Source organism: Entelurus aequoreus, linkage group LG02 (assembly GCF_033978785.1).
Source record: "Entelurus aequoreus isolate RoL-2023_Sb linkage group LG02, RoL_Eaeq_v1.1, whole genome shotgun sequence".
In the NCBI taxonomy this organism is placed as follows: domain Eukaryota; kingdom Metazoa; phylum Chordata; class Actinopteri; order Syngnathiformes; family Syngnathidae; genus Entelurus; species Entelurus aequoreus.
This window is the reverse complement of record NC_084732.1, coordinates 50,976,114-50,990,003: the sequence shown is the minus strand read 5'-3', so window position 1 is coordinate 50,990,003 and position 13,890 is coordinate 50,976,114. Positions and strand designations below refer to the sequence as shown.

Below are 13,890 nucleotides of genomic sequence, written 5' to 3'. Positions count from 1 at the left end.
AAGTGCGGTGTGCTGTTCTCAGCTTTATGACGAATGAGACAATTTGAAGCTGTAAAAAAAGAGCCCCCCTCAAGTTGCGACTGCTGTTTTGTTAATACATTGATGTTACATCGATGATGTCTTTCACAATAACACAAGCAGATGAGATGTGTTGTGGGTGTATGAATTGTTCTTGCTAGCTTTTGCATCGTAGTTTCGTCGCTGTTTCAAAGGGCGGTCTTGACAGATTGTTAAGTTAAGGACGCAGCGTTTGAGTATGTCAGGGATGAATGTGCGGTCCTGAGCAGATTATTTTTCCAAACAAATCTCACAATGTCAACATTTCACTAACATTTATGTCAATTTACCTGATATTCTGAGAATAACAGCGGATTGTGTTTTATTGGCCAGTCATGAGACTCTGTACATGGTTACGTGAACGTGGAAATCATATGGTCTTACTTTTTTCAGGTTATCTGCGAGGTCTTAAATCCAACAATTTGAATTTAAGGCCTTAAAATGTCTAAAATGATCCTAAAATCGCATAAGGTTTTAAATAAGGTTTTGAAAAGTTTAAAAAATATATTATAAATTTTATTTAAACCTTGCATAAACTTTAGTCTTGCTTTTAAAGTGTTTAGATTTTTGAGGACGCTATAACGAAACTAAAGTACACTACGTGTGCAGCCCGGTCAGAATTTATCGCGCACCACCAGTCAGTGAGCTGCGCGCGCAGCGTGTGTTACAGTTTAGCATAGCAGCGGCGAAAACTTAAAAGCTCACAGCAAAGTCAAATTACTTGTATAAGATGGGTAAGTGCAGGTTGAATGATTTGTGGCTCCAGAACATTTAATTTCATATATGGTGGAAGCTGGTAGATGGAAACATTTTAAGTGTTAAGGACCCAAATGTGGAGCCATCGAGGAGGGAATCGTTTGTAAACATTGCGGTGAAAAGGAAAGGAATGATCATTTTAAAGTTGCACAACTATACAAGGATCAACTTAATTATAGCAAGGAAGATTTGCGAATGTCATCTTGTTCATGTCTAAATAAGAACGAGTCCTTGATTATCAGCAATGTTTTCAAAAAAGTCACAAAAACATATAAAATGAGCTGAGCAAATTTTAACGTTATCCACATTATTCACAACCAAGTAGTGTTTGACGCTTGCAAGCTATAATCACCTTTCTTTTTAGACAATCACTCTGCACTCGGTTTTTCACAACTTTGTGCAGATGCAGTGGTAGTAATGTAAGATGTTTTTATCTGTTTGCTCAATTCTGACAGATGCAAAAACACAGCAAAAGTTAACTATTTAGCTTTAGCAGAGATGCTAACAGTTTTTTCACAGATAATATAATGTGCTAACCTCAACCATTGCTGACATTCTGGTTGTTACATGAAAACATTTGGTATGAAGCACACAAGAAAACTGTTCTTTGGCAAATCTGAAAAATGGCTGTTATGTTTGCTAATATTTTTTTCCAAGTAGTTTACAATGGAGGCTTCTGGTGTATTAGTTAATTTAACAATTTATTTTTTATGTAAAAGAGCAGTGAATGAATTCATATCCTTACAATTCATCTGGCCCTCTGATTTCCCTTTGTTTTTGTACTTTTTTGGATGTAAAATGGTCTTAATTTATATTCATTATGGTCTTAAAAAAGTCTGTCTTAAATTTGACTTGTTGAAACCTGCAGAGACCCCGTTTTTTGTTAAGTTTAGGCATACTAGTGTTGTCAAATAAAAAGTAGCAACCATGGTGAGACCCCAAACTTTTCATTCAGTCCTCTTTTTTTCACCCGTCATCTGTTTCACCATTACAAACTGCGGAATTTGCATGCATGTTGTGCGGCCCATTAATCTTTTTTTATTATTATATTTTCATGATGTGAGAAGCCCATCCATCCATCTTCTTCCGCTTATCCGAGGTCGGGTCGCGGGGGCAGCAGCCTAAGCAGGGAAGCCCAGACTTCCCTCTCCCCAGCCACTTCGTCTAGCTCTTCCCGGGGGATCCCGAGGCGTTCCCAGGCCAGCCGGGAGACATAGTCTTCCCAACGTGTCCTGGGTCTTCCCCGTGGCCTCCTACCGGTCGGACGTGCCCTAAACACCTCCCTAGGGAGGCGTTCGGGTGGCATCCTGACCAGATGCCCGAACCACCTCATCTGGCTCCTCTCGATGTGGAGGAGCAGTGGCTTTACTTTGAGCTCCTCCCGGATGACAGAGCTTCTCACCCTATCTCTAAGGGAGAGACCCGCCACCCGGCGGAGGAAACTCATTTCGGCCGCTTGTACCCGTGATCTTGTCCTTTCGGTCATAACCCACAGCTAATGACCATAGGTGAGGATGGGAACGTAGATCGACCGGTAAATTGAGAGCTTTGCCTTGCGGCTCAGCTCCTTCTTCACCACAACGGACCGATACAGCGCCCGCATTACTGAAGACGCCGCACCGATCCGCCTGTCGATCTCACGAACCACTTTTCCCTCACTCGTGAACAAGACTCCGAGGTACTTGAACTCCCCCACTTGGGGCAAGATCTCCTCCCCAACCCGGAGATGGCACTCCACCCTTTTCCGGGCGAGAACCATGGACTCGGACTTGGAGGTGCTGATTCTCATCCCAGTCGCTTCACACTCAGCTGCGAACCGATCCAGTGAGAGCTGAAGATCCTGGCCAGATGAAGCCATCAGGACCACATCATCTGCAAAAAGCAGAGACCTAATCCCGCAGCCACCAAACCGGATCCCCTCAACGCCTTGACTGCGCCTAGAAATTCTGTCCATAAAAGTTATGAACAGAATCGGTGACAAAGGGCAGCCTTGGCGGAGTCCAACCCTCACTGGAAACGTGTCCGACTTACTGCCGGCAATGCGGACCAAGCTCTGACACTGATCATACAGGGAGCGGACCGCCACAATCAGACAGTCCGATACCCCATACTCTCTGAGCACTCCCCACAGGACTTCCCGAGGGACACGGTCGAATGCCTTTTCCAAGTCCACAAAGCACATGTAGACTGGTTGGGCAAACTCCCATGCACCCTCAAGGACCCTGCCGAGAGTATAGAGCTGGTCCACAGTTCCACGACCAGGACGAAAACCACACTGTTCCTCCTGAATCCGAGGTTCGACTATCCGGCGTAGCCTCCTCTCCAGTACACCTGAATAGACCTTACCGGGAAGGCTGAGGAGTGTGATCCCCCGATAGTTAGAACACACCCTCCGGTTCCCCTTTTTAAAGAGAGGAACCACCACCCCGGTCTGCCAATCCAGAGGTACCGCCCCCGATGTCCACGCGATGCTGCAGAGTCTTGTCAACCAAGACAGCCCCACAGCATCCAGAGCCTTAAGGAACTCCGGGCGGATCTCATCCACCCCCGGGGCCCTGCCACCGAGGAGCTTTTTAACTACCTCAGCAACCTCAGCCCCAGAAATAGGAGAGCCCACCACAGATTCCCCAGGCACTGCTTCCTCATAGGAAGACGTGTTGGTGGGATTGAGGAGGTCTTCGAAGTATTCCCTCCACCGATCCACAACATCCGCAGTCGAGGTCAGCAGAACACCATCCTCACTATACACGGTGTTGATAGTGCACTGCTTCCCCTTCCTGAGGCGGCGGATGGTGGTCCAGAATCGCTTCGAAGCCGTCCGGAAGTCGTTTTCCATGGCTTCCCCGAACTCCTCCCATGTCCAAGTTTTTGCCTCTGCGACCGCTGAAGCCGCACACCGCTTGGCCTGTCGGTACCTGTCCGCTGCCTCAGGAGTCCTATGAGCCAAAAGAACCCGATAGGACTCCTTCTTCAGCTTGACGGCATCCCTCACCGCCGGTGTCCACCAACGGGTTCTAGGATTACCGCCACGACAGGCACCAACTACTTTGCGGCCACAGCTCCAATCAGCCGCCTCGACAATAGAGGTGCGGAACATGGTCCACTCGGACTCAATGTCCAGCACCTCCCTCGCGACATGTTCAAAGTTCTTCCGGAGGTGGGAATTGAAACTCTCTCTGACAGGAGACTCTGCCAGACGTTCCCAGCAAACCCTCACAATGCGTTTGGGCCTGCCAGGTCTGTCCGGCATCCGGCCATTCTTACCAATCACGCCTCTCCAGGTTTCACTGTCGTTGCCAATATGAGCGTTGAAGTCCCCCAGTAGAACGAGGGAATCACCCGGGGGAGCACCCTCAAGTACTCCCTCGAGTGAATCCAAAAAGGGTGGGTACTCTGAGCTGCTGCTTGGCGCGTAAGCGCAAACAACAGTCAGGACCCGTCCCCCCACCCGAAGGCGGAGGGAAGCTACCCTCTCGTCCACCGGGTTGAACTCCAACATGCAGGTTCTGAGCCGGGGGGCAACAAGAATTGCCACCCCAGCCCGTCGCCTCTCACTGCCGGCAACGCCAGAGTGGAAGAGAGTCCATCCCCTCTCGAGAGAACTGGTTCCAGAGCCCTTGCTGTGCGTCGAAGTGAGTCCGACTATGTCTAGCCGGAACTTCTCCACCTCGCGCACTAGCTCAGGCTCCTTCCCCCCCAGCGAGGTGACGTTCCACGTCCCAAGAGCTAGCTTCTGTAGCCGAGGATCGGACCGCCAAGTGCCCAAGTGTGAGAAGCCATTATCAAAATTTTATCAATTGTCCAGCAATAATATGCAACTCAAAGAGGTGTGCCGTATGCATTATCTTTGGCCGACAATGTGACGGCGTGGCGAAGTTGGTAGAGTGGCCGTGCCAGCAATCGGAGGGTTCCTGGTTCGATTCCCACCTTCTACCAACCTAGTCACGTCCGTTGTGTCCTTGAGCAAGACACTTCACCCTTGCTCCTGATGGCTGCTGGTTAGCACCTTGCTTGGCAGCTCCCGCCATCAGTGTGTGAATGTGTGTGTGTGAATGGGTGAATGTGGAAATACTGTCAAAGCATTTTGAGTACCTTGAAGGTAGAAAAGCGCTATACAAGTATAACCCATTTATCATTTATTTATGTTGCCCTGAGTGGATATCATTCACTGTCCTAAATTTTTTAAACTACTTACTAATTTTTGCTTTTTAACAGGTTACTCTCTGCTGTAACGTGGTTCCAATTAGACTCCTGTTGAAGTGTACAAAGCAATGTGAAATACTTCACATTCAAGCTATCTTAGCGCCACGGTTAGCATGGCTTTTCTCCTCCCTCCGTGTGTCCAGCTGTGCTCTAATCCCTATGTGTATCTTCGCTTTAGCTAGATTTTATAGCCCTCTGTATTACTTTAACATGTATAAATAATCAAGGAATTGGGACATTTGTCCGTCAATTCAGAATCGTCCACATCCCAATCGTGATGCATCAAAGACGCACTCCATTCCTGTACCTCTTGTAACCACATGCACTGACTTAGAAATTCCGTTGTGTGAATTGTCTCCATTTCAGATATGATGCCTCTACTTCACAACTATGTAACAGTTGATACAGACACCCTCCTCTCTGACACCAAATACCTGGAAATTATGTATGACATGTGCAAGAAGGTAAAATGTCAAAAAAATCTAATTCCTTCTAAATTTGTTTTGTGATTTGATGGTTGTCTTGTGATCTTGCAAAGGTCCTGACAGGTGATCCAGGCGAAGACCCTGAGTGCCATGCAGCAAAGCTTCTGGAAGTAATCATACTGCAATGCAAAGGTCGTGGCATTGACCAGGTCTGCACTTAATAATTCCAGTATTTTCATGTACACCACCCATATACTGTATCATGATGCTATCCACATTTGCATGTGTAATTTCAGGTTGTGCCCCTGTTCGTGGCTGCTGCACTGGAGCGCTTGACGCGGGAGGTAAAGACCAGTGAGCTGAGGACAATGTGCTTGCAAGTGGCCATTGCCGCACTTTACTACAGTCCCCCTCTGCTGCTCAACACTTTAGAGAATCTGCGATTCCCCAACAACACTGAGCCAATCACAAACCACTTCATCAGTCAGTGGCTCAAAGATGTTGATTGCTTTCTTGGGTAAGACCATTTTAGCATTGTTTAATCTTCCTATTTCTTTACGATTTTACCAACTATGGCTGATCATGTGGCGAGAAAAGGTTGATTCTGCATCGCGGTTGGTAATAAGACTTTTTTTTAAATACCTTAACAATCAAAGAGCCCCACACCAGCGGGCCATCACCTGTCATGAAAACCTTACCGATGTTTAATTAGCAAAAGGGTTACTCCACGCCAAGCAAGGCCTCCATAAATACACTCTTAACTGCTGATGCACACTACCATTGTTTTCGTCAGATGTGCAGTTTTCCCAAATATTGATTGTAAATTTGATTAGCGTGTATGTATTACTCACACAGTGTACATAAACAACTTAAAGTGTCTTAAAACTTTTGACTCAAACTAATAGTAAACTGCTTGCTTCATATCCTAGGGGAACACAGCTTATACCTCATGTGCCAAAACGTACCAGCTTCTTTTCTGTGGTCTACGTAGCTCAGGCCAATAACAAATCTTTGATGATGACTCACACGTTGTAGCGTGACTTGTCATTATTACCTGTTCTCAATACACCGGAACGGTTGATTCTAATTTAAGAAAAACCTGTGTGAAATACAACATTTTTGTTGTATTGATTTTTAACGGGTCATTAATAAGGACTGTTTCCCAATTCATAACTCCACACTGTTTTTTAAGGCAGAGTGATTTTTATTTTTTAAATCATTTTTACAGTAAATTCAAACTCGTAATACCTAGGCGCACAGTCACAGATAAAACATTCAGCTTGTTTAATTTTAAAAGATCCTAAATAAATCCATGTGTCTACTTCAAATACTTATTGACAGCTTCACATTTACTATTTGTGACTTTTTTAGGTGCTTTAGCCAAAAGAAAGTACTGGAATGCTAAGGGGTTAATTGGGCTTAATTTGATCTACAATGGGTTCTGTATTAGTGTTGCTAGCTTCAAGTGTTGTCGGTGCCATAAAAACTTATTATAATAATCAGGCATGTGGAAATGTCTGCAAACCGTAGACATCTGCGTTTTTTTTACATAAATGTTTGCGTAAAAATATTACTTCCGTGTTTGTAAATGAAATATTGTAACGTGTAAGAACAGGAGTCGGAGTGTCAAAACATGTAGCTAATTTTTCTTAATGACATTCAGACTTTTTCTTATAAGCCATCGAGCAGTGTGTACATCTGTGGCTTCTCTGCGTAACACACACCAGAAATGTGTCCTGTGAAAACCTGTCGGACCGGAACTCTCTAACAATAACAAAACTTCTGTGGGTGAATTATGGCAGCCCACTACAATGTTAAAAAATAAGATATAAACAAAATGTGTTTGAGGCTCGCCTCAGCTGCAGGTACTCACTGTTTCTATTGCATGAGCGCCACACTTATTTGCAGGACAGGGATACGATCAGGGGCACCGAAACAAGCTTGTTAGTTAGCATCATATAGCTAGCTTACTTGTTACAAGTCGCCTGCGTTCGCTCTTCGAGCCTCAACGTTGACAGCTTTTTACTTTGCTGCTAATCATATTTAGATGATTACAATACAAACGCTGAGGGTTCCGAAGTAGTTGTAGTTCTAGAGCATTTATTAGTAGCTGGCGAGAAGGTATATTTTCGACATGACTGATGTAAACAGAGGTCTCAACACAGGAAGGATATTACCCGAGGGGGAGTGGTTGTTTGGTATAGAGTAGGGCTGTACCGTATACTGGTAGTAGTATAGTATCGCGGTACTCATGAATCAAAAATGGTACTATACTCTGTTTGAAAAGTACCGGTTCCCCAATTTCTTTTTCTTATTTTCTTAACTGGCATGACGGTGCGTCGTCACGTCATGACATAGCTGGTTTTTCAAGCAGAGGAGCATGTTCGGCAGCGCACAATCACTGAGTACTCACAAGCAGATACGGTGTGTAGACAGAAAAGGGAGAACGGACGCATTTGGCCTAAAAACTAAAGACACTGAAACGCCCTCAGGAAGAGGTGCTTTAAGACAAGGCTAGCTAGCAGCTAAAATCCATCTGCAGTCGGCAGTGTATTAGCTACTTCTAAATCACTAATCCTCGTCTCCATGGCGACAAAGTACGTTTCTTACAAATACCATCCCTGCAGGTCGAGGAATAGCTAAACATGCTTCACGACACACTGTAGCTCACTGGCGTCACAAAACGCCATGGGTGGATCTACACCTGACATCCACTGTAATGATATCAAGTACAAGAGCGTATCTAGTCAAAACTACGATGATTACATCATATTTTTTATTGTCACAAAATCTTTTTTCCTTTTAAAAAAATTCTTATCATGTTTCTAAACTCGGTAAATACGTCCCTGGACACATGAGGACTTTGAATATGACCAATGTATGATCCTGTAACTATTTGGTATCTGATCAATACCTAAATTTGTGGTATCATCCAAAACTAATGTAAAGTATCCAAACAGAAAAATAACTGATTGTTACATTTTAACAGGAGTGTAGATAAAACATGTTGAAACAGAAAATAACCAGATATTAACAGTAAATGAGATTACCGTATTTTCCGCACTATAAAGCCCACTGGATTATAAAGCGCACTTTCAATGAATGGCATATTTCAAAACTTTGTTCATATATAAAGCGCACCGGATTATAAGGCGCACCTATGTCAACAAAACAGTCAGGTCAGTCAAACTTTATTAATATATTATAAACCAGCATTCTGACAACTCTGTTCACTCCCAAAATGAATAAACAGCTGATTTACTCGTGTTACGGTAAATCAAACGTTAGTGCTATCACAATATAGTAACACTCCAAATAGTGCAGAGCAATAACAATATATCAATAACTCAACGTTGCTCAAACGTTAATGTCACACAACACACAAAATAAACATGTAAAGCTCACTTTATGAAGTTATTCCTCATTCACGAATCCCTCAAATTTTTCTTCTTCAGTGTCCGAATTAAACTGGGCGAATACGGCATCCAAAATGGCCGGCTCTGTCTCGTCGAAGTCATTAAAGCTGCTGTTGTCCAGCAGTTCAGTGACAATTCCTGCCTTCCTGAAAGCTCGGACCACAGTTGAGACTGAATCAGCCCAGGCATTTACGATCCACTGGCAGATAGTGGCGTATGTCGTCCGGTGCTGTCTCCGTCTTTTTGAACGTGTGTTCGCCTTCTGTCATTCACTGTTCCCACGCAGTTAGCAGTCTAGCTTCGAATGCCCTGTTGACACCAATATCTAGCGGCTGGAGTTCTTTTGTCAATCCACCCGGAATGTCGGCGAGTATTGAATTAAGCGCGTAAGCGTGTCTCTTAATGTGATGTTATGAGTTAAGCTAGGGAATATAACAACTACACTACCCAGCATGCAACGGGAGTGACAAGCATGCGCGGTAGCCCTGAGAAGCGTTGTTGTATGTCGCCAAGACTCGCCATGCCGGCAGTTAGAATGTGGTTATGAGCACGCTGTGAGTAAACGTTGAGAACTCAGCCAACACGCCTCGTCTGCATTATTTATAATTAGACAGACAACACACTTAATAGGAGCCATTTTGGGGTCTTTACATAAACACACAAATGGAAATGAAACGTCATATATCCCAGCATGCACCGCGCGCTTCTTCTTCTACAGGGGAAAAAAGATGGCGGCTGTTTACCGTAGTTGCGAGACCTAAACTTTATGAAAATTAAGTTTGTTGTGGCTCAATATTTGTCCATATATAAGGCGCACTGTCAGCTTTTGACAAAATTGGAGGTTTTTAGGTGCGCCTTATAGTGCGGAAAATACGGTAATAAACCATTTTTACAGCTTGTCCCTCATAATTTTGACAAAATAATAGAATGAGAAATTATACAATATGTTACTGCATACATCAGCACCCAAATAAGAAGCCTTTGTTTACTTACTAATACAAGACAAGTTGTCTAGTATGTTCACTATTTTATTTAAGGAATAAATTGTTCTTCAATTGCAAAAAGAAAAATGTTTAATGTACTGTAAGATTTTTTGTTAAAATAAAGCCAATAATTAAATTTTTTGTCATTTTCAATGATAATAATGTTCAATGATCTACTCAAAAAAGCTAAAAATTCTCTGGTACATCACATGGGACATGTAAGTGTCAAAAATGACAGCCAAAAGAGTCAAAAATGACAGCCAAAAGAGATTGGTAGATTAGAATAAATATAAAGGTAAAATAGAGTGTAGACTTGTACCCAGTTGCAGGAAAAGTAGTCTTGAGTTTTTTACTGTTTTTTTTAATTCGGGGCTTTTGTGGCAGCACTTAAAATGTTCCCTTTTTTTTTTAAATCAGTTTTCCTTTTTCTCAAAGGGTGCTGCTCACATGCCTGAATAAAACATAGGAAAAATGTCTGTTTCTCCAACACTTTGCAAGCCTAATAACCTCATATGGTTCTAACACCTCTACCTTTCTTTTTCCTAAAACTTAAAACAGACAAACATTAAATTAATGTAATGTGCATACAATACTGTGAAAACTATTACAGTAGATGCCCACTGTTACAAGACCCTCAACAAATTGTAGAACACCACAAATAATGATTGATTGACAATAATGAACACACCATAAAAAGCTCAAACATTCTTTTTATCTGTTACTAAAAGCATTTGAAATTCAATGTTTTACATTGAGAAACATTTACATGTGCACAGTATCGTTCTTGTTACACATGTCTTGTCAAACTATTTTTCTGTGATGGAAGATGTTGAGCCCACTGCTAGATTCATCGCTGCAACACAGTGATGCCATCAGGCCACTTTTTATTTAACTTGCTTAAATATTTATTAATTATATACATTTACAATTTAAATAGTGACATTGTATAAGATTTATGGATACTGATGCAAGGTTTTAATTTGCCCTAATGAACATTTTCACCAAAGAAATGTCAGTATACTGTTGGAGTTTTAATATGATTAAACACACATGAGTAACTCAGTCGCTGTGCTTTTTTAAGTACAGCAGCAAAATAATCCATTAAAGAGCAAATAAATTTTAGCGTACAATAACCAGTCCAATAAAAGTCAATGAGCGCTTGTTACCAGAATGTCAATGAATGCGCCACACTGCCACATCCAGCCAAACAATCAAGAATAATATAACGCATATTGTCTGTAGTATGGATGAATGTTTGTGCTCTCCCTACCTCATTGCCTTTTTACATTATTTATAAAAATCTTATAATAATGATAAATCTTTTTAAAAAAGTGGAAATGGATTTACATTGTTTCCGATGGGAAAAATTGTTCCGGTTTTTTATGATTCGGGTTTTAACTGATGCTTTAAAACGGATTAATACCAAAAACCGAGATACCACTGTATGCTGGGGGTGAATGCCAAACCACGAATAGGCAAAGATCTACTACCGTTCAGTTGTATTTTTACAGAAGCCCTAGAGCTCTGTGTGGTGTTTTTTTTATCACTTTTTTAAGTGGAAATATATATTTTTAATACATGTATTTTCCAAACAGGCTTCACGACAGGAAAATGTGCATCCTGGGCTTATGTGCCCTCATTGACCTAGAGCACAGGCCCCAGGCCATCAATCAGGTGGCTGGGCAGCTTCTTCCAGCAGCTATCCTGCTATTCAGCGGGCTCAAGAGGGCGTATGCCTGCCGTGCGGAGCACGAGAATGAGGACGACGACGATGACGGATGAAGACGGGGAAGAGGACGATGAGAATGGTAACATTTTTCTTTTAAGGTTTTTTTTATTGCCATATTGCTCCTCTGCTGGGATCATTCTTGTATTTTTGTGAAACTAAAATCTGATCTTCACAATTTTATCTAAATTTAGCTGAGCTCGGCAGTGATGAGGACGACATTGATGATGAAGGTCAGGAATATCTAGAGATGCTTGCCAAGCAGGCAGGAGAGGATGGAGACGACGAAGACTGGGAGGAAGACGATGCTGAGGAGGACGGCACTAGAGGGTTACACGACCGCTGTCGATGATGACGGACAACTTTGTGGACGAGTATCAGATCTTTAAAGCCATACTACAAAGTAAGACATTTGATTGAACGCTCCCTTTAAATCCGAATGACAGAATAGTGTTGATGTAAGCTGTGCATAACCAGTGTTCAATAATTCTTTATGACCTTTGTTTAGATATTCAGTCACGTGACCCAGCGTGGTACCAGGCGCTAACTCAAGTCCTTGATGAAGAGCAAGGCAAACAGCTTCATGACATTGGTACACTTGCAGACCAGAGACAAGCAGCACATGGTGAGCATTGTAATTCTCCACTTACAATTATAACGGACATACGATTTTTTCCCCTACATTTAAAACAATCCTTGTGGTCTTAACTTGTATTGGATATACTTTGGTGTCAATTTTGCTCCAAGTCACTTTTTTAACCGTTTTTGGACTCTGCAAGATGTTCGATTTTGGAGGCGTACTCAGATTGCAAATTAAATCACGCCCTACCTTCTCCGAAATATCATAATATATATTTTAAAATGGTACACTGTTTAATAAATATATATCTTGAAGTCGCCGCTGCTATTTTTTTCCGGAGACACGGTCCAAATACACTTCATAAACCAGGGGTCTCAAACTCAATTTACCTGGGGGCCACTGGATGCAGGAGTCTGGGTGAGGTTGGGCGCAAGAAAATATTTCTTAAAAAATATTTTTAAATGTCTATTTTTATTTCAACACAAGATCGAATCAAAATATAAATGAAACAAAATGAGAGTGAAGTAAATAAATCAGTCATAAATAATAATAATAATTTGTTTTCTCCAGTCAGCAACAATGTATACACATACTTACTGTGATGTTATGAGCTAAGGAATATAAGAACTACACTACCCAGCATGCAACAGTAGTGACGAGCATGCGCGGTAGCCCCGGTGAAGGTTGTATGTCGCCATGTCTGCAGCTAGAATGTGGTTATGAGCACGCTATGTGAGTAAATGTTGAGAACTCAGCCAACACGCCTTGTCTGCATTTATTACAATTACACAGACAACACACTTACTATGTTGAGAAATAACAATAAATAAATCTGTTAACTTGAACATGGCTTTTTTGCCTACTCTTGCTGCTAGAAAACCTGGCGGCGCTTTCCTCTCGCATAACTGAGATGGAGAGGGGCTCGCCGTGGAGTTTACCGTTACGGTAGCGCAATTAGCCTCGAACGGGCTAACATCACGACTAACTTGTTACACGTCCGATTCGCCCAGCGACTCTGTCGGAGTATCAGCGCTGGGGTCCAGTGCACCATAGTTTTGTATTGTCGCTCGGTCTTCGGCGGAGCCTTCGAAGCTACCGGACCGCTCGTCTCCCCGGGGGGGGGGGGGGGGGGGGGGGAAGAGAGAGAGAGAGAGAGAGAGATGCAAGTGACGTCTATGTTCGGCCCTCGAGAGCCATATACCACACCGTGATTGGTCGATTAATTCAGCTCCGCACACAACGCTGCCACTAACATTAAACTTTCAAATTAAGGTGGGGGCCGCAAAATAACATCTTGTGTGCCGCAATGGGCCGCATGTTTGAGACCCCTGTCATAAACATTATATAAATTCACTCGGTCACAACATTAGGTACACCTGCACACTCTCAGATCGATTCAGAGTGCATTAAAAAGCTGCTTTTAGCAGCATTTTGTTACTGCATATCGGTGTTCTTATGCATATGTCACGATTACATGAAAATACTTTATCCTACCTTTTTTATGTTTCCATAGCCTGAAACAGAGGGGAATAAGCTCCACCCCCTCTGGCTGAGAGCTTGGCTTAATGTCAACATTAATTTTATCACTTTTTACAGCATACTTGCAGGTGTTTTTATTTTATTGTTTAGGTTTTTAATACAAAGTAATCTCAAGGCCCTAGCACTGATTTCATTTTCCAACTTTCAGAATCCAAGATGATCGAGAAACACGGCGGGTACAGGTTCACAGCGCCAGTGGTACCAC

The 13,890-nt window shown here is 42.8% G+C and overlaps 2 protein-coding genes across 2 annotated transcripts in view; both read left to right on the top strand.

Moving 5' to 3' along the window:
- LOC133635554 (uncharacterized) overlaps positions 1-13,890 on the top strand; it is a 318,673-nt gene that overhangs the window by 183,702 nt on the left and 121,081 nt on the right. The gene's annotated exons all lie outside the window — the stretch shown is intronic.
- The window catches only part of ipo7 (importin 7), a 42,489-nt gene that overhangs the window by 27,527 nt on the left and 1,072 nt on the right, over positions 1-13,890 (top strand). The window contains 10 exon segments of the mRNA XM_062028669.1: positions 5,383-5,480; positions 5,555-5,650; positions 5,738-5,958; positions 11,436-11,616; positions 11,618-11,648; positions 11,761-11,882; positions 11,884-11,922; positions 11,924-11,969; positions 12,075-12,191; positions 13,834-13,890. Coding sequence (XP_061884653.1) covers positions 5,383-5,480; positions 5,555-5,650; positions 5,738-5,958; positions 11,436-11,616; positions 11,618-11,648; positions 11,761-11,882; positions 11,884-11,922; positions 11,924-11,969; positions 12,075-12,191; positions 13,834-13,890 — 1,008 coding nt within the window.